Here is a 26,912-nt window from a genome sequence, read left to right on the forward strand (position 1 = left end):
TTTATAGCGTTGACGTACTGCCAGAAGGGATCAGATGCCTCTAGATGTGTAGAGCAACAAAAGGGTAAAGACAACTGTAACTCGTGTGGCTGACTTGCGAAGCCCTCGCAGCCCCAAGAATCAGGTCTCCTGTCTATCACGTAAGCACTGTGGGTCATCTTGCAGCGAGGCAAAGCACCTGCAGTTTACTATTGGACAATACATACAGCTTCTTCCTTCCTTCCAAAGCAGGGGATGCCTCACCTTGCTGATGGCTTTCAGGGCTTGGGTGGCAGCTTCATAGGCTGTGCTGTACACGTTGGTTTTCTGACAAACCGTCTGGAAGTTGAAGAGAACATTAGAGGATCCTTCCAAAACAAAGGTCAGTTTAAAGTGCTTTGCTCTATCCCCCCCACAGGTTCTAGGATGTGGCACACGCGGGGTCCTCTCCCAGATGGGAGCTCCCAACTAGCACATGCAAATGAGGGAGGGCAGGATGCATGCAGCACTGAGGGAATTATGAACAAAACCAGGAGAAGCAACTATTTTGCTACTTGGAGGCATCTTCTCCACTTGGCTGCTACTGGTGTTTCTTGTAGATGCTACATGGGGGCCATAGAGAAAACAAGGATATTAACATGTTCTCGTCCCTTGGCAGAAACTAGCTGTTTTGAGCAAAGTAAAACTGGCTCTTCCCCACCTCCCCAACCCACCCCGTTTGAGGGTTGCTGGATTCAGGGATTGCACAGATGGGGTGAATCTTCCAAAAAGACTGCTCTCTCCAGAACTTGCACTTCCTGGTGCATGTCACTGCTAGCCCAACCAGGGGAGCTCCTGGCTTTCCCCACTGCATGACCTAGATGCCACACACCCCGTGCTTTTTTGGGCATTAAACAGAGTCTCAGGTTTTGCAGACCATTTCCTGCCCAAGGCTTTTGCACCTCTTCCCTCGGGGACAGGCAGCAGCATTAGACTGTGAAAAAAGTAATGCAGGAACCAGGGCAGAGCTATAGGGATGAGAGACATCAAAACCCACACAGGGTCCTTCCATAGCAGACAGTGCATTGAGGGAAGTAGGGCCAATCAGCATTCTGGGCTGGAGTTCGAGCTCTGGACAAAGATTCAGGTCAGTTTCCAAACCGAACTTCCCTTGCACAGATATAACGCCAGCCAAAGACCGCCAGGAGGCAGGTCTCAAGTACTCTGCAGTGCTAGATTCAGGGCAGGGCACGCTGGGTTCAAACGCACTCGGTCCCTTTGACAGGTGCCGGGGATTCCACTTGCTGGCTCTTACTTACGTCCATAAGCAGGGGGAGGCGTGTTACTCTTTGCATGGGGAGGATGAGGAAGGAGCACATGGGCAGGCCACCACACTCTGGCTTCCTCTCGATTTGTTTCAAGGCCTCTTTAAACGTAGCATTCATGTTTCTAAAATGGGACACAAGGATCCTCCATTAGGCTTGGGCTTTCCAGACCTTTCATGCGCTAGAGAAGCTACCGGCCCAGGCATGACGTGGGCTCTCCAGGGTTTCTAACAGTTGGTTACAGCACCCAGGGAAAAGTTAGCAACCGGGACACATGCTTGGTTCAGAGAATGCCTGAATTAATCCCCTCGGAGCTTAAGGCCAGGCACCAGAGACACCCAGTCCTCCCCACGGGTGATGACATCAATACTGACATCGCAACGGATGACGTGACCTTGGCACGAGCCGGAGAAAGCATGACTGTTTGGAAAACAGACATCCCAGTGAGAGGTCCTCGCTTCCAGGCTGGGGTCGGAGCCTCTCCACGTCAGGGAGGGAACAGATCCACTCCGACAGCACTTCCCTCAGGATGTCAATAATTTGTGAGTGGCGAGGACATTCTCAGACTTCCTCCCGTCCCCGTCATTACACCGCCTCTGCCCACACAAAACAATCCCAAACAGTCATGCTATTGCTAACTGAAGGGTAGGTCCCACAGTCGCTGTCCCAACTAGCAGAGCATCGTCCCCGCAGCTAGCATCGAACAGCGAGCACACTGCAGGCTGGGAGAGAGACGGCTCCCTTGACAAAGGAGACATCGGAGCTACAGGAGAATTAGCTTCTGAGACTCGCTGGCGGGTGTGCAAAAACCCAAGTAAGTCGCCATGCATCGCTCAGCCAGGGCTGCCTGGATGGATTACTACTGGCTAGTTACAGACCCTGCCTTGCAGCAACACTCACAGCAGCTTCTGTAGCGTCCTTTGCTGGTAGACTTCGTTGGAGCAGTAGACGACATAAGGGTTGAAGCGGTTCGACACGTGATTCTCCAGGATGTCGCTGATGTCGGGGATCAGTATATTTTCCTGGTGCCGCTTCTCCAAGTCCTCAAAAAAACTGCCAAGAACAAACACACACAAGGTGATCACTGGGGTCACAGGAAGCAGACTAAGTGTGTTTGTGTACAGGGATGCTCTTATGGAATGTCAGGGTTGGAAGGGACCTCAGGAGGTCATCTAGTCCAACCCACTGCTCAAAGCAGGACTAATCCCCATTTCCCTAAGTGGCCCCCTCAAGGACTGAACTCACAACCCTGGGTTTAGCAGCAGGCCAATGCTCAAACCACTGAGCTATCCCCCCATACCATGATGAGAGACAGAATGAGCCAAGATCCCTAGTGCCCTTCTGCTGGCTTGCCACTTCTTTTGTCCCATAGGATTTCTTACTCATCACTGGTTTCATCTCTCCTCTCCCCATCCCAATGGCTTTCCATTCAATGGACCTCACTCCCTTATTTAATGCCCTGTGGTCTAGAGACTTTTCCTATCAGTGTTATCAGCTCCTCCCCGAGTGCACTGCCCCCTCAAAGCTCAGCTCAGGAAGAAAAAACGAACTAGGTTACAGTATCTGGTCCAAAAGCCAAGGCCACTTCTGATTAAGTGGGCGATTCACAAACAGCTGGTAGAACAGAAGGAGCTGGGCCCACGCGGCTCTGACTACTCTGCGTGAGGCTGCAGAGACTAGCATGGGCTTGTCTACATGAAGAAACTGCCCAAAATAGCTACTGTAGAATAGCTCTCCATGTGGAGCTGTTGGAAGCTGCCTGAGGGTGAGGAGCAGGACAGTGCAACTGTAAAGCTCCTTTCTGTGTTTCAGCCCCAGGGAGGTGCAGCTCCTGGGTGTCAAGCCCACAAAGTCACGGCCCAGACCAAGGGCGTGTCACATGGGGATGCGTGTGCAATCACAGGGGATTTTACATGGGCTTAAAGGAAACAGCAGAATGCTGGGGAGGAGCGTGCAGCGTGCCAAGCTGCAATTCTCCTTTTCCCTGCTGAACTATTGTCCCTGGAGTCTGCCTCTCCTGCACACACCTCACCCCGCCGCAGGGCACAGAGAGGGGAAGCTTCCCCAAGTGGGAATCCAGAACTCCTGGCCCAGGAGAGAAGGGAAATCTCAGAGGCCCCCGAAGCACAGAGCCAGCTCAGCACAGCCACATGGCCTGCCGGGCACTATCAGACATCACAGCCAGTGGCACGTGAACAGGGAGAGGTGATGAGAGGCTTAAGCTTCAGCATCTGAACTTTCCTCCCAGAAACAGTTCATGGTCCTAAATATCAGACCTCCCAAGGGACATTCCCTAGACACGATCAGACAGAGAGACTCCACAGGAACAGATACCTGCGGTTCGACAGAGACAGGCCTGCAGCCCCAGTGTCTGGAATTGAATCTGAAGCTCCCCCAAGTTCAGGCCTGGGGTTTGGGTTCGAGCCTCAGAGGAGTTACACACTTAGAAAGGAATGAGCCATCACCCGCGATGCGAATGGAACATAACTGGGATTCAAGGCCTCATGAGGGTCATTCCTGCTCACATGATCACCAGGTTCAGGTCTGACACTTGGCCACCCAGGACGGGGAGGCCCTGACGGGTCTCAGTCTATCCTGCTGTGTGTGCACGCATGTGTTCATTCAGATCTCCAGAGACCCAGGAGCTCCTTATAATGAGCTCTCACTCCAGGGCTCATAGCAGAGAGGGGAGCTTTGCAACAGGTCATAAAAGAAAGAGCACCTGGGTCATGCATCACATTACAGTCAGTCAGCACTGAGCTCGGAGGAGGAGAGATCGCCAGCAGAAAGCTTCCACACGCACACAGAGGGCTCTTGGAAAAAAGCTGGGTTCTAACTGACAGAATGATGGATTTCCCTCTGCCCTGGGCGACCCAGCTCGGAGCAGTACGGTCTGCTCTGAGCTTTGCAAATGCCTAGAATTGCTGTGCAGCTGGAGAAAGATTCACTACTCAAGGAGAACGAGGGCTCTATTTTCTCAGCACTGCACACTAGGAGCCAGGCGAGACAGTGCAATACACGAGAGACAAGAAATCCCTCCTGTGCCATATGCACTGACCTCCCTGAAAGCAACATCTGGGGGGGGGCAGCATAGATTAGCCCATCTACCCACTGGATAATTATGTTTAGCTTTTATTACTTTGTTTTAACTGATTATTACTCAGGAAGGTGAAGCAACAATTTTTTAATCAATCAATTGTAGCAATATTGTTCACGATACACATCCTCTGCCCTCCCAAGGGCCAAAGGAATCAGCCCAATGCTACCCCTCCACCCCTCCTTTCACTGAAGGGGACCCCAAGGCATACAGCAGTTAAGTGACTCCCCAATGTCCCAGAGCAAACCAGTGGCAGAGTTGGGATTAGTACTCCAGAGTACCTGGTTCTCAGTCCTGTGCTTATCCTTCCCGCAACAGATTCACGTCAGTTGTTTTAGGAGTAATTTTATTGCTCCCTCCCTGCCAAAACCCTCTCCACGCCAGTCTGGCCCTGCTCTGACACGGAGCAAGCGGTAAGTCAGACATCCACAGAGCACCCATCTGCTACAGGCCGCAAGCCCCTGGAACGCCCCCAACACAAGCTCCCAGGCCTTGGCGAATCTTTGGCCTGTGCTTTCCTTTGTTCATTTTTCACACAGCCCAGCTCGCTGACAGCCAACAAGCTTTAGGTTCAGCGCAAGGCCAGCAAGGTTCATCCCCTCCTCGAGAGCAGAGGCCAAGCCTGCATTGGCGCGTTCGAGATGTAGCTGTTTTGCTTTCAGCAGCCTCTTAACAAGCTGAGGCAGAACAAGCAGCGGCTTGTCGGGAAGGCTCCGAGGCAGCCTCTGCTCTACCAGCCAATGTCATGTCTGAACTCGACCAGGGCTTTGCCATGAGATTCACCTGTGCCTGTGCCACTGGGCCAGAGAGACGAAGGGAGAAGAAACCCCACACAACAAGGCTCTTCTTGGGCACAAGGATGAGAATCTGAAACCAGTCGAGGGAGCCCAGTGGAGTCTACGCTGCTTCGAGTGCAGCTTTATCAGCAGGACTTTCTTACCCAAACACACAAACTTCGCCGGACAACCCAGCACTGCAGAGCAGCAGCACCAGGCGGTCTTGGACTGCCTAGCTCGAGGAAGGGACTGTGCGCTTGTCCCTGTCTGCGCAGGGAACACAACACTGTAGACACTAGCCACACAAACATACCGACGCCGTTAGCTCCCAGGTATGCCAGTCAGGTGGGCTCAGCACCATGGCACAGGGGCTTAGCAGAGGGGAAGGGGAGGCAGGAGGGTACATGGTACTTTTGCTAACATCACATTATATGCAACCCTATGGGTTGCCCGGCAGTGCCCCTCAGTTGTTCCTTCAACAAAATGAATCGTATTTAAATAGGGAAGGCAGCCAACCACGGGCTTCAGGGAATTCCCAATCACTTGGGGTCTTTAACTCAAGACTCAATGCTTTTCTAAAGCAGAAGTTATCGGCTGGATGCAGGAATCACAGGGTGAGGGTCTCTGGCCTGGGCTATGCAGGTCAGACTGGATGAACATAATGGCCCCCTCTGGTCTTAACATCTGTGAAAAGTCCTGGTGCCAGTTCAGTTATTTCTTGGAGGATGGGGCAAATTCTGGTCCCTGCACTCCCCACCAGCAGGGACCCCAGGTCCTCCCGTGGCCAGGGAGCCTCCCCTCTCTCTGACGCATATGGCGCATGAGCTGCTGCCATCAGGAGTTGACTTCTTAGACTCCCTGGTGCCCCACTGTATAGGAACAGACAGGTACAGGTGAGCCAAGTTGCAACACCATTCAGCCCAGTCACCCTCCAGCTGCAGAGAGGCAGCCAGACCACGGCTCAGTGGTGTTGGGACCACGCAGTCAGAGCAACACTCCAGACCACTGCAGCAGCAGCTGTACTGATTTAGTACAGGACCACTGCTTAAAAGTGATTGGGGTCAATTGCAAAACCTGTGTGTGCACGTGCTCCCCCCTTTCCCTCCCCAGCACCCCGATAGGCACCACTACTGGGTAGATGTTCCCCATGCGCTCCCCTCCAAGGTTTACCTTTTGCTGATGCTCAGGATCTCGCTGATGTTGGAGAAGAGGTGATGGTGCTCAGTTTGGGTCATTGTCTCCTTCAGCTCTTCGGATTTCATGAAGTGACACACCAGGATACCCAGGCTGTGCAGGTAGGAGTATTCAGAGGTGATGATCTCAAAGATTGCCTAATCAAGGGGCCATAGTGGGAAAAAACCAACAATATACCCATGAGGACTGGAACATCTGAGCAGCAATCATTCCCATCGACAATGTGAATGAGCAAAGCAGCATAACAGCCTGCTCTGTGCAACAATTACACAAACGTTGGGCTTACACTGCCACGGTGTCATTCCATGGAGACCTCAGTCATGGATGTTTGAAACGCAGCAATGCTCACCACCAGCAGTGGGTTCACTAATGCATCCACTAGTGCGCCTGAGAAGTCTCCCCTAGGCCAAGGCTCCCATTAACCTAACCCCAGCTGACTCTGACGGAGCCCGCATGTATTTGTAACAGCTGCTCTCACCTCTTGCCTTTTGCGTTCCTCTGGGGTTATTCGGTCTAGGATGCCTGCTTCCTGCACCTGAACGACAGAGAAAGATCACGCGGAGTGTTAAGGACAGTACTGCTCCCACCACCAAATACCAAGTCCCACATGCAGTCCGGGAAAGGTATCAGAGGGTGCACCATTGCCCAAGGCATCCGGCAGGAGCAGTCCCCAGCCTCCTGCACTCTGTGCTCTAAGGATGCAAGAGCCAACATAGCAGGTCAGACACCTAACCTGGCACTTTGCCTCCAGCAGCAAACAACAGATGCTTCAAAGGAGGATTAAAATCATTCCCAATGCATGTGGTCAATGGTGAAAAACTGAATCACGAGACATTCTTCCAGACTCTTGCAAATAATCTGATTGCACCTGGAGCATGAGACATAGCTGCCCAAACCTTGCAGGGTGCTATGGTAGAGTAGTTTGAGAGTTATCAGGTCACAACCTCCACAAAACCCTCAGCCAAAGCAAACACTGAAGCAGGTATTAGCAGTTGCTAAACTGGCCTGCCGGACAGCTGTCCAGTGCTAAACTTCATTCTTGGGTCTTACAAGTGACTTTCTTGGAGGCACCTCTTGAGAAGTTTAATAATTGTAATGGGATGGGAACAGGCGGTGAATAACAAACCATGAAAACAGACCTGCAGCCTTGGGGGCAATGACCCTTGGAGGTCATATTCTAGTCCAGGCTAACAATGAATCATGATTTTCATAAAGATTTATACTCTCCTATAGCAGCCTTTACTATTATTGGGAAGTGTAAAAGGCATTTGTTTTTCTCCTGATGTGACTCCTCTACCAAACAGAAATATAAAATAAATGAGTTTAGGGAGCTTTTGGGATGGATGGACAGATAGACATCAGAATCCAATGTGTGTGTATCTGGAATGACAGCCCAGGTCCCTGGGCTGATAGCCAATCAGACGCTAACATGGATCTCACCTGCTTTGGCAAGGAAAGAGCAAAAGGGATTTTCCTTTACTAAACCCTTTGACCCTCAATCAGCTCCTTCTCTGTGAAGGTTTTATGAACATTAACTTTTCCTCCTGCCAGCCGCACCCGAAGTCAGCCGCCCCGTCCTACAGCTGGGTGCACTAGGGCACTCGTCCATGGTGACACAGCAAGCCAGTGACAGTCACGAACATTCACTCTCAAGCCCCCAGTCTTGTGGTGTTAAAACCCCATTTAGTTTGGTTGAAAAACAAGAAAAAAAAAAAAGCAGCCACTCCCCCCCATCCATTTCCTGGCTTAACAAGATTTCCAGACTCAGACCCAGCTCTGAGCCAAATTTAAAAAAGGCTCATAAAACCTCCCCAGCCCCTAGGGAGACTTGCATGCAGTGAGCACCAAAGCTGGCTCAAAGAGAGAAAACAGCGACCTTCAACCCAGAAACATCTACTCCTCTGCAGCAACGGATCGCGCTCCTCACTCCACATTAGTACGAGCCCACACCATGTACGCAGCCCTGCTCCACACAGCGGCAGGGGCACATGCAGTGGGAGATTGAAAGAGAAGGAAAACCAGAGTCCAGGAATAGAAATCCCTCTGGTCGTTTGCCTGGAGTTAGCAGGAGCAGCAGCGGGCTCTCTCTGGCAGACCACAGGGAGGATTCGAGGACAGGACAAAGCAGCAGAGCGTGAGATGGGGCTCCTGCTCCCTACCTCGGGTAGCTGGCTCCAGGTCACCTGGGCAGGGCGATAGCTTTTCACCACAATGGTGTTAAGAGCGGGATGCTCCTCCGGAATGGAGTCGTCCTCAAGCAAGTCATCGTCTGACTCATGGTTGATGGAGTTCAGCCCTCTCTCACGGATCTCCTGATACAGCCGGGGCTCTGGAGAGAGGACGCAAGCCAGGAAATTACACACGGACTCTGAGAAATTGTTCCCCTTCCACCCAGAGCCCACCTCCCCCACAGCCCTTTCCACAAGGGAGGGGAGGGGAGAGACCAGGGCCTCCTGTGAGGCCCACAGGGACCCCACATTCAAAAGCCTCCGGAAGACCCCCAGGAGCAGGCTCTCCTCAGCTGGGGCAGGATCCATGGCCAGGCTGGGATGAGGCACAGGGGCAAGGGAGGGTGCCGGGGGGAGGGATGACCCGCGAGTGCTGAACGTAACATGGCCAGGTCAGGGGGCTTCTCTGGCAAATCAGGAGCCTCGAGGCACTTAGAGAAAACATACAAGGGGAGAGTTTTTACAGAGGAGACATTTACAGGCCCTGCAACTGCTCTGTACAGAGCTGGAGCTGTGGGGAAATCCAGGCAGGGACACACCACAAGAGACAGGTCCTGCTCCCAGGAAACAGGGTCAGGAGCACAAGCAGCAGCTGGGCTCTCAGCTTTTCATAAACAGACTAGAGAGTGTGCCACAGAGGTAGTTAATCCTCGCATCAGCCTCAGCAGGGAGGGCAATGTTGTGGAGTCCATTTTACAGGTGGGGAAATCAAGGCTCAGGGCACGCCTCTCTCAGAATAATGCTCCGGACACTGGACACCAGCTGCTTTGAGCTCACACAGGCTCAATGCAGCCTCAGACGAGATTCTGCATCAAGTAATTCAATCCTTTCCAGTGCGACTCCTAGCGCTCCGCTGAATAAATAAAGGCAGGTTCCCTGCCCAGGCCAGCTTCCAGCCTAGGGCAATGGTTAAAGGCAAGAGCAGAGGAAGGGGAGGAGTTGGACAAGCCTGACGACAGTCAGATACGCAGTCACACGGGAGGCGGGTGCACACACCTTGGTGGTTACATTCCCCCCACCCCTCAAGCGTGAACGTTCACGGATTGGGTCAGTCCTTCCTGCTTCGAACCCAGGAGCAGCGAGCCCCATCCGCTGGGTGGGCTTGTTTGCATGGCTCATTCCCACAGGGAACGCTCAGACCACCAGGCCCCTGGTGGTTCTCTCAGGCTGATCCAACAGGGCATCTCCCCGTGGCTGTGAGGATAGGGGGCACCTCTCAGCTGGGAGAGGCTCACTAACCCTCCCCGACACCCAGCTGCGGGAGCAGTGCCAAGGGAGGAGGGTGACCGCAGCAACACCAAGGAGTTAGGCAGCAGGAGCGAAAAAACAACTCACCATCCTTAAAGGAGCCCCCGTGTCTCTGCATCCGCTTCCTCCCCAGTGTTCTCTGCAAGAGTGGCAGGAAAGAGAGTCAATACGAGACGCGGGTGGACAGAGTTGAACCTCATCCTGACAGCACTGGAATAACAAGCCATTGCTGGAGTCTGGTTTCTTTAGGTCCATTTTACAGGGAGTGGGAGATGCTGTACGGACAGCCCTGGGTCTGCCCTTTATCCACAGGACTGAGCCAAGTGTCTGTGCAACCTCGGCAATACATACGCTGTTTCCCTGCCCCCTCAACGTCCCCAGCCCGGATCTGGAGGGACACACCGGGGAGTTCAGTCTCCAGACATTCCACACAAGCTGCCAACCCTGGAGTAGATTAAGTGTCCAACAGGGAGTAATCCTGCACTGACAGGGGATGCGCTAGTTGAACAAGCAAGTCGCCACACTCCATTCCTTTCCCCACAGGTCAGGAAAGCGCTCTTAAGTGGTATCAACATTTGGCCATTAGCAGCATTGGCTAGAAGTGAACAGGCAGCCTGTTAGCAGCCTCTGACGGCTCACTGACAGAGCAGCTCTCCCCACCCACTTTGTCCTCACCTGGGAAACTATAAACACGCAAGAGAAAAATCCCAGTTGATGTCTGGATGAAACGCAAACAAACACCGAGCTCTGTAGCAAAGTTAGCTAATTAGGTTGCGTGTACAGAGAGAAAGGGTGTTTTCTTTAAGTATCTACGTTTCTCATGGCAGAACCCTTTACTTACATAAAGTCCCATTAGGTCACAAGTGGACAGCCACAGAGGGACATCAATGACAAGGAGGATCTGAACAATTTTTACTATGGGAAGCCAACCAGAATGCGCCTCAATTTACCTACATCACAGGCTAGAAAGAGAAACTCTGCTCTGTATCAAAAATAAGGGGCTTGATTCTCCTCTCATGCCAGGGTCTCTCCTTTGCCTTTGGCAGAGTTTCCCCCGACCCAGTTCTGCTCTCTGGAAATCCAGTCCAGTTGGCCTAAGCTGATTTATCCAGAATGGGAGCATTTAAAGGCAATAAAAAAAATAAAGGTTGGGGCCAGCTTTGAAAAAGACTGGGCTAAGTGACTTGCTCAGGGTCACACAGAAAATCAGTGGCAGGGCTGGGGATAGAACCCAGGTGTTCTCTCAATTTCGTGGAGTTTTGTTTTTAAATTTAGTTCCTTAAAAAAGGAAGTTTCCTAACCAGCTAGTTACCTAGTCAATACCATCCTTGTCTCTCAGGAAAAACATGTGAATTCTATTTATCTTGCTTGCAGTTTTGTTTGCTTTTAATAAAAAAAAACCCACGAGTGACTCAGCTTTCATCTTACGTTACCTAGTTTTGGGTCAGAACAGCCTTAAAGTTATCTCAGTATTTCTTTTAGCCGGACGCAGCCTCTCTACTTCTTGTCACGGCACGCATACAAAAGATACCTGTGGTTAACCAGTGGTAGTGCCTGTTTCATTTGTTTCTGGGATTACGCCACTCTTCTACAAACACTACCCCCAAGCATGGGGCAAGTCTCAGAACTGAGCCTGTTACCATGCACAGGGTGATGTGAGCAGCTTCACTCCTTTCTGTGACTGGAGTCGGTCTGCACTGCCAGCAGGTGTCAGGCTGCAACTCACCTGTGCTGTACCAGGTGCTGAAATATATTTTTCTGCTTAACCACCAATTCTATACAGCTATCTAAACTCAGTCCACTCCCCACCAGCTGTTCCTTGCACATTTGTGAAAAGCACTTCAAAACAAGCAGCCCCGCCAGCCACAAGCCTTAGATTCAGTTGTGAGTGAATGGAGGAGCCAGGCAGAACAAGAGCTGATGTTAAACAGCTGGATTGCGTCCCTCCCAGAGGATTAGTCACCGCATTACATCAGCTAGACACAGCCTGTTCTTGCCCCCTGACCCTCACAACCTTTCCAAGTGAGTTTAGTTGCTAAAACTTACCCTGGACTGATCTCAAAGCCTCCCCCGCCCCCAAGCTCCCAAACCCTAGTTCTGAAAGGCACAGCAGTTCTGAAGGCGTATTTCATTTAATCTCAAGCAAGTACATGGAACAACCTGGCTGCTGTGGATAGCCATAGACAGCCCAGAAGACCCACCGGAAGCCTGGGAATTAGTTTGTTTATTGTGCCTTGGCCTCTCAACCCCTCCTGGCCATACCTCGGGGTCAAGCTGCAGTAATTCATGCCATCTGCAGGGAGTGGAGTTGGAGCTGCTAATGGGAGAGGGGAGGGACCAGCAGAGTTTGGATTTTCTGTGATAATTTCACATGAGAGAAAGCAAGGGGCTAGAAATCAGACCCTGACACTCTCCGCTGTGCTGGACTGAGAAAGAGCAGAATGTCTGGACACTGAGTTAAGGCAGCAAGAAGGGCCCTGCAGTCCTTCCAGCACACGTCCTCACTGCGTACAGCTGCTCTTCAAAAGCGTGTCCAAGTCATCAAACACGCAAGCAAGGTGACCGCTAGCAACCTACACCCAAGGAAAGCAGAAGGCCACCCGGGCGGTGAGGATCAGCCGCTTTCTCCCCCAGCCAGTATCACACTGGTGACTAACCGCCAGATACGGGTGCACTAGAACCTGTCTAGGGAACAGCAGAGCTTCAAAACCTGGATTAACTGGTTCCACAACACAATTCCACACGCATTTGGAAACCAGCCATTAGGGGAGGGGATTATATACGGCTTAACTAAGAGACAGACTGTACCCACTGGCTGAGCGACCAGAGACGCCACAGTGCTCAGCTGAATTGTACAGATGAGAAAAAAACTCTGGTCTTAGCTTTGGCCCCAGAAATACCCAGGCAGCTGCTGCTTCATCTGATGGAGTCTGGCCAGGAGTGGTGGTGGAAGAGGTCGAGTTTATTATCTACAGTGTAAGCTCCTTGGGGGGAGGGACCATCTTTTTGTTCTGTGTTTGTACAGCACCTAGCACCATGAGCTCGTGCTCCTAGGAGCGAAGGTATTACAACTACTAACCTTTCGTTCGGGTCAGGGCAGATCTGGCATGCCCCAGGTGACACTCCAGCAGCAGGAGGGACTGGAAGCACACAACAGGGCCTACCTTGTTTCTCCCCGGGCTGCGCGCTGCTTGTGCGTTGATGTCCTGCGACATGGGCTTTAGGGTGGCGACGCCCTTAGAAGGCTCCGGCTCCTCGACATTCCTGAGTCCCTTCATGGCTGCCCGGTACGACGTGTTCCGCAGGTTGCGCTTGAGGCTAGAATCCATCTCGATGTCCAGGTCGTCCAGGGAAATGCTGGGGGCAGACATCCGCTTGGGGTCGCAGCGAGCTGCCTCTTTACTCGGCATGGGCACGGCGAAGCTCTGGTGGCGGGCGGGGGTCTTGGATTTGGTAGACACGGCCAAGCTTTTGGGGATCAGCTGCTGGGTGCCCACCTTGAGTGCGGCTGGGCTCTCTGTGCTGAGGATGACACGGCGGGGCTCGGTGGGGGACGGGGAGCGCGGGGCGTTGTCTAGTGCTGCCATGGAGCTGCGTTTCCCAGCGGGAGAGGGCGCGCTGGTATCTATCCGCAGCTCTGAACGGAACTTGCGGTCCAGGAGAAGGGCCTTGTCGCCCATGGAGCCGTCAGAGTGCCTGTGAGACATGCTGGCGCCGTGGAGACCCTGCAGAGAGAACAGAAAGGGAACAAGGCTTCAGGAGCTCTCCCCTCTTCCAGGAACAAGGGTCAACGAAAGAGATCCAGGACCAACACAGAGGGTTTAGGACTGGACTCCCCCTTCCCCAGCCCAGCATTTGCAGCTTTTCATGTCAGCGCAGGAGAGTCTGGTAAATGAAATCTACTCTGCACCGACAGCAGACAAGAGCACGAGTTAGCCTAGGACTTCTGTGATGGGAGAAATAAAAACACCGAAACACCCAGCAAATAAATCAATACACAGAACAGCTAACTTGGGGGTAGGGGGAAACCCAAGTCACATGATCTCGATTATATTTCAACAACACCTCAAAGCTCCAACTGAGATTGTGACCTGGTCACGCCTTGCACACACCTGCAGTGAGAGACTGTCCCTGCCCCAGACTACAAAAGAAATAAGACAAAAAGCGGGAGGGGAAAACGGACCCAGACCGGTGACGTGACTTGACCTGCAGGTGGCCGGGAACAGAACCCAGTCTCCCACGCCCGAGCTGTATGTTGCGAACATCAAGGGAATCTGGAAGCAACAGCTAAGCTAGAGAAGTTTAACAAAGGAAAAAAGAAACCGAAGTGAAAGTACCACGGCCTTGCCCAGCACGCAGGCAATCAGCTCACCAAAAATAAAAGACTCAAAAATGAACACCGAGAGCTGCCCACATTATCCCAGTGCCCTCAGACCGCGGCCGAGTTCTACTAGAAGAAATGGAGCCTCTAGCCAGCTGGCAGCATCATGGGCCCAAGTGAAACCCAGGCTTATGGAACTCAGGGGCCCGCAGGACTCATGCAGGTAAGAATGTGAATCCCCACCATGGACCCAAGAAGCCCACAGCAGCTCCCATTGTTAGATCCCATTCACCATTATCCCCAGTGAGCTTCCGAATAAATACAGGAAGTTATTGTCCAGCCCATTGTTATTTCTCCTCTCTCCTCTCCTTCAACACTCAACAGGAGGCAAGTTCCTGCCCCCAAACAGTCCCAGGAGACTGGGGACAAGGAGGGACTTCACCGCACACCATCCTTTAACGTAGGTTCTATCCAGCAGTTTCAGCAGCACCCGGAGTCCCCCACCTTTCAATACTGCATCGTTCAAAGGAAAGGAAAGTCTCTGAGGAAGGGACCCTCGTTCCCACCCAGATGGGACGGCAACCAGAAATTCCAGGGCTCGAATTTTGTACTAGGTCTCCACTTACATGATATAGCCACAGATAAAAGGCATCAGGTATATTTAAGATACAGAGGTGAAATATAAGTATTAATTAATGTTGTAACACAGGGCCCTAGGCCCATAAAATAGCATAGCCAAATTAGGCCTTTGGATAAATTAGCATAAGTAAATTAGTAATAAACCTAGTGAACTTGTATCTATGTTTGTGATATGCCGATGTTCTGAAAAGAACTGCTGACCTTGGATGATAACGTCTACGAGAGAGCAGCAGCCACCCCGAGATGCCCATTGGTAACTGGGGTGAAATGTTACGGTGACAAGGTGACGTAAACATTAACGAGTACAAGGGGAACAAGCTAGCCTATGAAAACAGGGCACCCCAAAAGTAGTGGGGTGTGGAAGTTCAAATAAGGAGGGGTTAAAACCTTCATAAATATGTCTGAACCCCAGCGGCATCAATGTAACACATTATAGAAGCCGTATCCTGGCCTGCGTGCGTTAGTTGGGGGGGGGTGCAGAGGGGGGAAGACGGCAGGATGACAACCACGACTGAGGAGGAGGAGGATGAAGATTGGCTCTTAGGGTTTTTCCACAAGGCCTGGTGTGAGTAACGCAAATATTCTGTATTGGTCTCTCACCCTTAGCAGGTTGCAGTGCATGTACTGTTTGGTTGGCTAATGAAAGCAACTGTGCACGGTGGGATCCCCCTTCTATTGATAACCTCCCTATGGCTGGGGGTCTTAGGGGCTGAACTCTTACACGCTAAAGTAGGTGCAAACCCTCACCTCGGGGTGGGTACAAAGCTACACGTGGGCACAAGGTAACAGCACCTGCAATTCTTTCATGACTCCTCCCCGCCCCCGCCCCAATCCAATCGGCTAATTCATAGCGGGTGCAAAACTGCGGGCGCAATCAGTTTGTGTTGGTTTTCAAACCAAACCACTTCTTGTGAAGGTGCCACTGATCAGCTGGTAGGTCCAGAGATAAAAGTCAGTCTACTGCCCACAGGGAGGGCAGAAAAGAAATATACCGTATACTGTTCCTTTAAAAAAATTATCTTTCCATGTGTTTGTACACCTAGCATGACCCTCCAGGGCACAACTGCAACACAACACAAATCCGGCCAGCACTGGGGAGGTCCTCCCATCCCTAGGGCAAATGAAGGAGAGAAACGCACACACAGACCACACCCTGGCTAGAGGGGAAAGAAAGATTTGGCAACCGTGCCTGGGTTTCAAAGCTCTGCCTCTTCCTTTGCTTGGCTTTGGGGCCGACGTTCCAGGTCTTTGCTCCAAGCAGGGAGCAGGAAGATGATTAGGGTGCAAACACCACCTGCTGCACTCGCCCTTTACTTACTGCTCTCTGTTCTACTTCCTGCACACTTGCAGGGTGACCAGTCAGCAAGTGTGAAAAATCGGGATGGGGGTGGGGGGGTAATAGCAGCCTGTATAAGAAAAAGCCCCAAATATCAGGACTGTCCCTATAAAAACCAGGAAAGCTGGTCACCCTACACACTTGCCCTCTGCTGCCACCCTGGAGGAATCCACACCTTGATACAACAGCTGCACTAGAGAGGAGGCACCTCAGCTCCCCCAAAGGTTTCCAATGTCTCTAGAGCCATTTGGAAAGCCAGGCACATGCCCTGTGCAGAGCAGAGAGCTTACATGAGGGTGCAGAGTCCTTACTGACCAGTTTGGGGGGACCCCATTTGCAAGCGGCAGCCACCTCACAGACCCCACTCTGCATATTGCTTTTCTGGGAGATAAATGCGAACGTGATGTGCCACACAACTGATGCCCCTTTTCTCCCCATTACATGATTTCAGAAAAATCATGCTCCAAGTAGCCCATACTGAGGTCCCATTGTACCGAGCTCTCACTGAACCATTCCCCATCAACAACCATCGAACAGGAAACACAGACCAAGACTTGAAACATGTTCTTCTTTACAATAACTGGCAGAAAGACAAGTCAGCCCGGTCTACAAAGGCCTTTTTGATTGAGAGACGCTGCTCATTTTCATCTGCTTGGACAAGGGATGCGTGCCCGGTGCCGGCCAGTGTCCTGCCAAGCATCCTGTCGGGGGGAGGAGGGTAAAACCGCCATGCTCCATCCATTGACACAGGCAGTGCTGTAGAGAAGGGCCCTGTTTAGCAGCAGTGGAAATAAGGCAGCTAACAGAGAGCAAAATGGGAACTCTAGCTACTTGCCAAGCTATAGCCACTGCAGTTCTCTCGAGGTGCTCTGGGAAAGAAAGGTGGGTTCTGCTGTTCTGAGCACAGACCTCGGAACCAACAGCTCCTGAACTGTAATCCCAAATCTGACACTGAGTCACTGTGTGACCTCTGGCAAGTCACTTCATCTCTCAGGGGAAACAGGGACATTTGCAAACAGCAGCACTAAATAGTAAGAAAAATGGGTCCACACCATGAGGTAGAGTCTGAATTCTGACCCCACCTCGTTTGAGGGATGGGAGAGAGGAAGTTTGGCTCTGACCCAATTCCAGGACAAGAGTCAACTGCAAAATTCAGATTCAAAGTGGCTTCTGAACCTCCACAAGTCTGGAGGCATTTGGACCCAGTATCTTGGGTTAGCTTTTGTGGGTGACAGATTACCTCATATCTGCTTACAGCCGGGTTCTTACATCTTCCTCTGAAGCATCTGGTCAGGCCACTGCCAGAGACAGGCTACTGGGCTAGATGGACCACAGACCTGATCTCCTCTGGCCATTCCCCATGTTCACCACCTCCAGTATTACCAGTTATCACAATTTAGTCTCATGACTCAGAAGCAAGGTCCACGATCTGCTCCTACTGAGAAAGACAAAGTCCAGCAGACCACAGTGAGCCTTCCCTGAGCTGAGCGAGCAGGGATTTGGAAGGGATCTAGAGGGGGTTCATTCCCCACAGTGCACCGTACAACTTCACACCAGCATCCAACACCAGCTCCTAGACCAGGTGCTTCGGCAGGTGCTTCATAGAACAGTCCCGTAACCCCTCTCTCCCCGGCTTTGAAATCTACAAGGAAGTGACAGGGTCCTGTTCCGTACACTTACGCATGTGCCTTATCCACGCCAGCAGTCCCTTTGAAGTCAGTGGGACACCTCGTGTGCGTGAAGTTAAGCATGTGCCTACGTGTTTGCAGGATCACTGCACAGGGATGCATTCGAGAGCACCTTAGCTCGAGTCCGATTACACTGACCCACCAGCTACCACGTACCAGACCCATTAAGTAGGCCCTTTCCTTACCCAGTCACTAGCACGGAGGAAATGAGCCAGGCTCTCCAGCCTCTTTCAGGGCAAGGAGAATAAATCTTCCCACTGGGACCCAAATAGGAGGCTCTTCGCAACCTTGCAGGGCTGAGCTACAGGCTTCCCCTCTCCCCCCAGGGACACTGCGTGCTGTGCACAGCTATTACACAGGCTCAGGGAGGCGGGACAGTCAGGAAGGAGGGAGAAACTAGATCTAGCTTCTTCTGAGACCAGCTGAGCTGGTCAGGAAATAACAGGAAACGTGGCTCCAGGGCGGTGGATCTTAACGCCATTTCTACCTGACTTTCCCTTCTGTGGAACATGCAACAAAGGAGGAAAGACTCCAACATGACAACACCGGTGAGGGATCAGGTGTTTTCAGTCTGGGCTGCGGCTAGCTCTGAAGTTGCTCAGCTCTGCCCTCTGTCAGAGGGGACCGGGGGTGAGTGTCTCAAAGATGCTAATCCCAATATACCACATTCAGTGTCTCGCTCAGCTACCTCCATTACCCCCAGAACTAGTCACCCAGCACCTCCAACTGGATTTGGAGGACACATATGAAAGGCCAATTTCATGGGTTGGTCTCATTTTACGTCTGCATATGCGCAGGGTGGGGGCAGAAGGTGACTCAGAAACACCCCTCCCCCTCCAAACACAAGGTACAGAATTAGGATCAAGCTGGTCTTGTTTTGTTTTTTTAAACTTGACGATGTCACAGAAAAGCAGTAACAGCTCTGCAGCAACTACAGGCCACAAAGAGAAGGATCAGACACTGACAGGGGAAGGAATGGTTGCTGCTGGCAGCTATGCTATGCCGTTCTTTATGCTTTGGGGCATACGCTGGTTGCTAGCAAGGATCAGGAAGGAATTTCTTCTTCATCTGCCCCCAAAGCTCCCCAGTCTAGCATTAGGTGCTTTTCTTTTTCTTCTGCAGGGTCTCACAGTTGGAAGTGATGGGACACCAGATTAGATGAACTAGTCTATATCAGTGTGGCAATTCCTGGGTTCCAGATAGATGAAATTCACTAACAACTCGTGGAACATAAACAACGAGGAGTACTTGTGGCACCTTAGAGACTAACAAATTTATTTGGGCATAACCTTTTGTGGGCTAAAACCCACTTCATCAGATGCATGGAGCTGAACATACAGTAGGCAGGTATAAATACACAGCACACGAGAAGATGGGAGTTGCCTTACTGGGGGAGAGGGTGTCTCACAAGGACTCCTTGTTGTTTTTGCTGATACAGACTAACACGGCTACCCCTCTGAAACCTGTCATCTTGGAACAAAATCAGCCTTACTGGATTGGCTTCATCAAGCCCTGCTTCAAAGGAGCATCGAAGACTGCATCATACAATTAGGCCCTTCACACTGTGCTTGGGATTCCTTCCTGATCAGTGATCTGCTTGTGTCCTGAAGCATGAGATTTGATCATCCTTATATCAGTAGGCACTACAGATACTACTGGTCACAAAACAGGACCCTTGTTAAAATACCAGTTTCTGACCTTGCCCATAACCTCCTAGCAGATACGGAGACGCTACTCTGCTAATTATCAACCCCTATGGTCAGTTTAACAACATGGCCAGGAGTTAACACTGCCACATCCCTCCCCTGGGCCCAGCCATTAACAGTCGGATTGGCTATTGTCCTTCGCAGCTGGGGAAAATTGTTTTATCTGCAGTTAGTCCAGACCATGCCACGTCACACTAGGAGTGGAGCGAACACCTGCTGCGAGTTCACAGTTCAATAATATCTGTCCAGGAGACTGCCTCTCCCTGAACAGTTTGTTCAGTGGGAGGCAGGAAGGGAGAGGCAGGTTCCTTTGCTTGCTTTGCGGTACCAGAGTTAAGATAGCAGTAAGCAGAGGAGTGATTTGCTCCTACATAGCCACTACCATTCTGGGTCCCCATAGCACCCCATCAACATGAATTAGAACCTCACACCACACTGCTCTCAACTATTCTCAGCAATAAGAAGTCACATTTGACTAATATCTGTTGCTTCAAGTACTTCACAAACTTAAATGTGCTCTATTCAATCTATACACCTGTGGCTGAAACGCCGACACCTCTCAAAGGAAAAGCAGCAGCGACATAACAGAGATCAGAAACTGCAGAGGCCCTTTCAGCTGGCAGCTCATCACTCCAATTACACTTTGGAAAGGATACTAGGGTTGCCCTCTGTGCTCATTCACAAAATTCCATGTGATTCTTAATGACCACAGGTCATTCACAAGACCTCAGTGTTAGATCTCACCCAGAAGACTCTGTCCAGCACCACCCGAGTAATCTCACATTACTCTAAGCACTGGCTCAATACCGGCTCTCGAGCAGTAGCCTCACCTGATGAATCAACAGCACCAGCTTTAAACTTACCTCTTGCACAAGTCTCACTGTTGCTATTGCGAGTCTAACTTCCAGGGGGTTTTGTGGAGCCTAATTCATTACTACTTCCATTTGAGGATCTTGGCGTGCTTGCAAAGTACAAAACGATTCTTACTTATTGGTGGTTTATTCCAACCAAGGGCTTGGAGCTGTACAGGATAACAAAGCCGAGACAATCCCTGCCCCAAGAGCTTACAGTCTAAGAGACGAAGATGAAGATTTGCAAGCGAGACTAATGATTTTGGGTGCCCAGCCTGAGACACTTGAAACGGACCTAGTCTTCGGCGTGCTCCATGCTTTCTGAAATCCAGACCCCTTTACGGAGTCTTAGCTGGGTATTCAAAATCACTAGTCCCCTTTGAAGCTATTGGCATGACTGGGAAATTAAGAGGGAATAGCTTAGTGTCTTCTTTATGCCATTATTTCTCAGTACAGGAGAAGGGTCACATAACTATTCGGATCAGTGCTACCCAGGTCACAAAGCTCCTCGTACTTTCTTGTCTTGCTATTAATTGAATCTAAAACCCCTTTAAGGTGGGTTTTATGCATTTCTTCATTTACTTTGCTTCAATGCTCAAAGTGAGACTCTTTTGACGTGCCCTGACTGGCCACTGAAATTAAATACAGGTATTGTCCAAGAATAATTACAGGGTCTAATAAATGCAGTTGAGGTGGGGGAAACTATGTCAAATTCCTCTCCCTGGAACCTGCCCCCAGTTAGACAGTTTGTTTATTTTGTCATTCCAAGAAAGTCCCTGACATACTTGGTTTCAGCAGCCGTGCTGGCTCCTGGGATTTATTTCCCAAAGGCTGGGCTCCAGTTTATTCAGTGTGTATTTTTAGATTTGATTTTGGATGCAAACCCAACAGTTAGTTTTTGGTTTCACAGTGCAAGGGGGAACCTGTTAGGCAAGTGAGCATTAGCCAGGCACAGGCTCTACGGAAAAGCTGCGCTCCGGTTAGGAGCAGTTTGCCGACTCTTAAGGAGATGGTGAATCTCGTTGTTCCAGCAGCACACTGGACGCCAGGACTCCTAAATTCTACTTGTGAGCGACCTCGGGCCTGTTGGTCAAGCGCTTTGTGCCTCTGTTTGCCCACCTGCAAAGTGGGCGTTCTACCCACCACACCTTCACTGAGGGGTGTTGTGAGGCTACACCGCTCAATGACTCTGTAGTGCTCCTGGGAGCCACCTCTGCTGGAAAGACACTAAAAAAGAGCCAAGTTTATTACATCATCACTACAACAACGCATGGGCTGCTAGGCCCTGCAAGGGCCAGACACTGCCATCTCCCCACTGGCAAGGCAGGGTGGAGGCAGCGAAAGGGGAACGTTACAAAACCGATCTCAGCCGGGAGAGCAGGGCCAGACATTCAGAGGAAGTGTCCCCCACTTACAGGGCAGCCATCGGAAGCAGGACTGTCCCATTCTCCAGGGCCTGGGTTGCAGAGCCAGTCTCCACCCCTGGGCGGGAGCATTCCCTGCTGGCAGGGCTGGGAACAGGTAAGCAAGAAGGGCAGTTCCTTAAAGAAATCAATCACACCCACCAACTCTGGGTTAGCATCTGACCTGGCTCTCACAGCCACTCTGCTTTCAGCTCCCCGTGGTGGTAGAAGTAACGTCTTGGCCTCTGGGGGACTCCCAGCTCTGCAATATGCACCTGTTTAATGGCTTCTGTAGACATAACTGGGCCCCTAACACCGGAAGGAGTTAGTCTCCAATAGCAGTTTGTACTCACCACTTAGAGCCTCCTTGAGGCCCCAGCAGTGTTTTACTGGCCACATACCATCCCTGAGGGGTGGAGAAGCCGTGCAGCAGCACTCAGAGATGGGGCAGTGAGGCACAGAGATGCTGGATGATTTGCCCAAGTGCAGACGCAGTGTCAGGGATACACCCCACCATCTACAAGTTGCAACATTTGTATTTACAACAAAGCAAAGACACACACTTGGGGCTTGTCTACACCCAAGCTGGACTGTTTCAACATTACCAGGAGAGTCGGAAGAGCATGGGCACACAATTACAGCTATTCCCAAACAGGAAGGGGAGCATAACACCAACAGAACTGCAGCCATAACAGAGGTTGGACCAGTGTAACTACTCTAGAAAAATAAATCTCACATCCCTAACCAAAGTAGTTCTATTGGTATAAAAATCCGTGTAAAGACCAGGCTTTCCAGTCCATATACGCTGCTGAAATGGCTAGACACCGAACCACCACTGCATCCTGAACAATTAACTGAAGCTCTCTCAAATTAGTCATCACCAGTGGAGCTCAGTAGATGTCCCAGGAAGGGAGTCAAGTCTATATCACCTTAATATAGACTCACGTAGCAGCATGGAGAGATGCAGTTCCCAGAGGTCAAGAAACATGCCACTCTGAGAATGGGAGATTGTTAAAGCCATTACTGAGCAGAGTTCTGCAAAAATCTGAGCTGCTGCGCTCTACAAAAAACACAACCATAAAAACACCCAAGGGCTTTGCTAAAGATTCTCCAGCCATTCCCGCACCCGCTCCCAGTTCTGTGGCTAAAAATAAGGAAGGATGGGCTTTCAAGTTTGATGCAGAGACTTCCCGTATGACTCAAGAGCAGGGAAGCAGTGGTAATACAAGTGCTACTGCTGCAGACCACAACAAATCAAAACATGAGAGCATGGGAGAACTGCTGGTGACCATCAGTCATCAGCTACCCCAAATAGGTACACCTCCAGGTTGTCACTAAAGCTCAGTATCCCTGTTCTCAGCATCCATGAGTGACTCAGACTCGGTGCAAACACTGTGTAAGGTGAACCATAAGGTGAAGTGATAAGGTAGTAAATAATAATCCCTCTTCTAGAGAACTTTTTAATCCATATCGGTGCTTAAAACGTCAGTATTGTTATAGAATCCAGGTCTCCCGAGTCCCAGTGCAATGCACTATCCACTGGCAGGGGCACTCAGGACCTATTTCCCACGGTACGCACGACAGAACCACCCTCACTTCACAGCATCACTCAGGTTTGGCCTGGGGGGCTGCTGGGCCAAATGTCAGGGAATGGGGCTGCGCCACTGCATGCCAGGTCACAATGCCCCTTGGCTTGGGGCCCCTCTCAAATGGGGATGTCCAATAAACAGCCCCTTCCCCCTGCTAACAAGCCGCATCCAGCTGTGGGCACCACGTCCCCCACCCGCCACATAGCCAGGGCTCCATGCCACCAGCCAAGAGACAGCACCAAAGGCAGGGTGGGAGAGCTGGAGGGGGGAGGAGAACGGGATGGCCGGCCTCAGCCCCAGGGGAGCCAGAGCAAGTGGCCCCGGGCAGCCGAAGGTCCCAGCCCCGCAGAGCCCCCAGCTGGCTGACGGGTCTTGCCCCAAATGTCCAGGAGAAGGAAGCCAAGGTGCAATTCCCGCCCCCGCTGCCCGCCTCCCCCAGAGCCGGGGCCAGCAGCCAGAGCGGGGGGAGCCCGCAGTGCCCAGGCTGCGGGGTGTGTGTGTGTGGGGGGGACAAGGCGCAGCACAGCTGGGGGAGCTGGGAGGGAGGCTCTGCGCAGAGGTGTCGGGGCAGGGTGGGGTCCCGTGGTCAAGGCTCGGTACCCGCAGCCGGGCCCAGGGAGGGACGGGGGGTCTGGGGGGTCCCAGGGTCGCGGCTCGGTACCCGCAGCCGGGCCCCGGGAGGGGGGTCACGGGGGGGTCCCGCGGTCGCGGCTCGGTACCCGCAGAGGGGCCCCCGGGGGGGGGGGACTGGGGGGTCCCGCGGTCACGGCTCGGTACCCGCAGACGGGCCCCCGGGGGGAGGGGGGGACTGGGGGGACCCGCGGTCACGGCTCGGTACCCGCAGACGGGCCCCCGGGGGGTGGGGGGGACTGGGGGGTCCCGCGGTCGCGGCTCGGTACCCGCAGACGGGCCCCCGGGGGGGGGGGGACGCGGGGGTCCCGCGGTCGCGGCTCGGTACCCGCAGACGGGCCCCCGGGGGGGGGGGGGACGCGGGGGTCCCGCGGTCGCGGCTCGGTACCCGCAGACGGGCCCCCGGGGGGGGGGGTCCCGCGGTCGCGGCTCGGTACCCGCAGACGGGCCCCCGGGGGGGGGGGACGCGGGGGTCCCGCGGTCGCGGCTCGGTACCCGCAGACGGGCCCCCGGGGGGGGGGACGCGGGGGTCCCGCGAGGGAAGCGGGACCCCGCGGGGAGGCGGCCCCGGCCGGCGGCTGCCCGCCCCCAGCGCCCCCCTCGCCTACCTGTGCCGCGAGCGAGCCCGGAGCTGCGGCCGGAGCCTCCCGCGCCGCCGGGCAGGTGCGTCTCCCGGGCCGAGCTCCGCCGGCTGCAGGCGGAGGCAGCGAGACGCGCCCGGCCCGGCCCGCCGAGCCCCACCCCCGCACGGCCCGCCCAGGCCGCCTGTCCCGGGGGCGGGGGCGGCCGCCTGGGCCTGTCCCCGCTGCTGGGGCAGCCCCGGCTCGGCCGCTCTGGGGCGCGCCGCGGGGAATCGCCCGGACCAGGGGTCACGCGCAGCTGGGTCTGCCCTGTGTCCGGCGCTGCACGTCCTCGGCCTTCCTCCCGTGGGAGCTCAGCGCCCGTGAATGGCTCTGCACCAGGGGTGGGCAAAGGTTATGGCCCGAGGGCCGCATCCAGGTCTGGAAGTTATATGGCGGGCCATAAATGCTGACGAAATTGGGGGTTGGGGGTGCAGGAGAGAGTGAGGGCTCCGGCTGGGGGTGTAGGCTCTGGAATGGGGCCAGAAATGAGTTCAGGGTCTGGGAGGGGGCACTGGGGTGGGGGTGAGGGCTATGGGGTGGACCTGGGAATGAGGGGGTGGGGGGGGTGCAGGAGGGTGCTCTGGGTTCAGGCTCTGAGGGCAGGAGGGGGGTTGGGGCAGGGGGTTGAGGTGCAGATGGTCTGGCGTGTAGGCTCCAAGCAGCACTTACCTCAAGCAGCTCCCAGAAGCAGCAGCAGCATAGCCAGGCAGCATTGCACACTGCCCTAGGTGCAGGCACCACCCCTGCAGCTCCCATTTGTCACAGTTACCGGCCAATGGGAGCTGCAGGGGCGGCACTTCAGGTGTGGGCAGTGTGTGGAGCCCCCTGGCTGCCCCTATGCTTAGGAGCCAGAGCGGGGACATGCCGCTGCTTGTGGGAGCTGCACGGAGCGGGACAAGCCCCTGACCCCGCTCCCCGCTGGAGCACAAGGGCCGGATTAAAACATCTGGTGGGCTGGATGCAGCCCCCGGGCCGTAGCTTGTGCACCCCTGCCCTAGAATCATAGAAAATTACGGTTGGAAGAGACCTCAGGAGGTCACCTGGTCTACCCCCCTGCTCAAAGCAGGATCAATCCCAACTAAATCATCCCAGCCAGGGCTTTGTCAAGCCTGACCTTAAAACCCTCTAAGGATGGTGATTTCACCATCTCCCTAGGTAACCCATTCCAGTGCTTCACCATCCTCCGAGTGAAATAGTTTTTCCTAATATCCAACCTAAACCTCCCCCACTGCAACTTGAGACCATTGCTCCTTGTTCTGTCATCTGCCGCCACTGAGAACAGCCGAGCTCCATCCTCTTTGGAACCCCCCCTTCAGGTAGTTGAAAGCAGCTATCAAATCCTCCCTCACTCTTCTCTTCTGCAGACTAAACAAGCCCAGTTCCCTCAGCCTCTCCTCATAAGTCATGTGCCCCAGCCCCCTAATCATTGCCCTCTGCTGGACTCTCTCCAATTTGTCCACATCCCTTCTGTAATGGGGGGCCCAAAACTGGATGCAGCACTCCAGATGTGGCCTCACCAGTGCTGAATAGAAGGGAATAATCACTTCCCTCAATCTGCTGGCAGTGGCCCTACTAATGCAGCCCAGTATACCATTAGCCTTCTTGGCAACAAGGGCACACTTTTAACTCATATCCAGCTTCTCAGCCACTGTAATCCCCAGGTCCTTTTCTGCAGAACTGCTGCTTAGCCAGTCGGTCCCCAGCCTGTAGCGGTGCATGGGATTCTTCCATCCTAAATGCAGTTATGCTTGTTGAACCTCATCAGATTTCTTTTGGCCCAATCCTCCAATTTGTCTAGGTCACTGCAGACCCTATCCCTACCCTCCAGTGTATCTACCTCTCCCCCCATCTGTGAACTTTCTGAGGGTGCAATCCATCCCATCATTCAGATCATTAAGGAAGATGTTGAACAAAACGGATCCCAGGACCGACCCCTGGGGCACTCTGCTTGATACTGGCTGCCAATTAGACATTGAGTCGTTGATCACTACCCGTTGAGCCCGACAATCTAGCCAGCTTTCTATCCACCTTATAGTCCATTCATCCAGCCCATACTTCTTTAACTTGCTGGCAAGAATACTGGGGCCCCATGGTGCTACCGCATGGGAGATGAGCTGGGGATGGAGGCCGACGGGTTGGTAGAGCTGGTGGCTGGTGAACGTAGCCGGTGCTGCTGGACCCCAAGAACATGCTGAAGAGCAAAGCACTCACTAAAGAAGTTCTGCAATTTGTTTTTAAAGTATAATTTTGGAAGAAATTCCAGCAAAATCAGGTAAGCCACTTGTGAGCGTGGGGGGAGA

At 52.9% G+C, this 26,912-nt stretch overlaps 1 protein-coding gene across 2 annotated transcripts in view; it reads right to left on the reverse strand.

Moving 5' to 3' along the window:
- The window catches only part of ARHGEF16 (Rho guanine nucleotide exchange factor 16), a 42,075-nt gene extending 16,749 nt beyond the window's left edge, over window positions 1–25,326 (reverse strand). The window contains exons 1-9 of one of the 2 annotated variants that reach the window (XM_044996205.1): window positions 25,282–25,326; window positions 12,991–13,551; window positions 9,914–9,965; window positions 8,510–8,679; window positions 6,829–6,885; window positions 6,327–6,487; window positions 2,184–2,336; window positions 1,278–1,407; window positions 244–318 (exon numbers count right to left, since the gene is read on the reverse strand). In XM_044996205.1, coding sequence (XP_044852140.1) covers window positions 244–318; window positions 1,278–1,407; window positions 2,184–2,336; window positions 6,327–6,487; window positions 6,829–6,885; window positions 8,510–8,679; window positions 9,914–9,965; window positions 12,991–13,533 — 1,341 coding nt within the window. In that variant the 5' untranslated portion in view covers window positions 13,534–13,551; window positions 25,282–25,326. Of the gene's footprint in view, window positions 1–243; window positions 319–1,277; window positions 1,408–2,183; window positions 2,337–6,326; window positions 6,488–6,828; window positions 6,886–8,509; window positions 8,680–9,913; window positions 9,966–12,990; window positions 13,552–24,597; window positions 24,698–25,281 lie in introns of those variants that run through there. The other variant, XM_044996204.1, reaches the window with a different exon arrangement.
- Window positions 25,327–26,912: the final 1,586 nt, after the last annotated feature.

The sequence above is a fragment of the Mauremys mutica genome, chromosome 21, assembly GCF_020497125.1.
Source record: "Mauremys mutica isolate MM-2020 ecotype Southern chromosome 21, ASM2049712v1, whole genome shotgun sequence".
In the NCBI taxonomy this organism is placed as follows: domain Eukaryota; kingdom Metazoa; phylum Chordata; order Testudines; family Geoemydidae; genus Mauremys; species Mauremys mutica.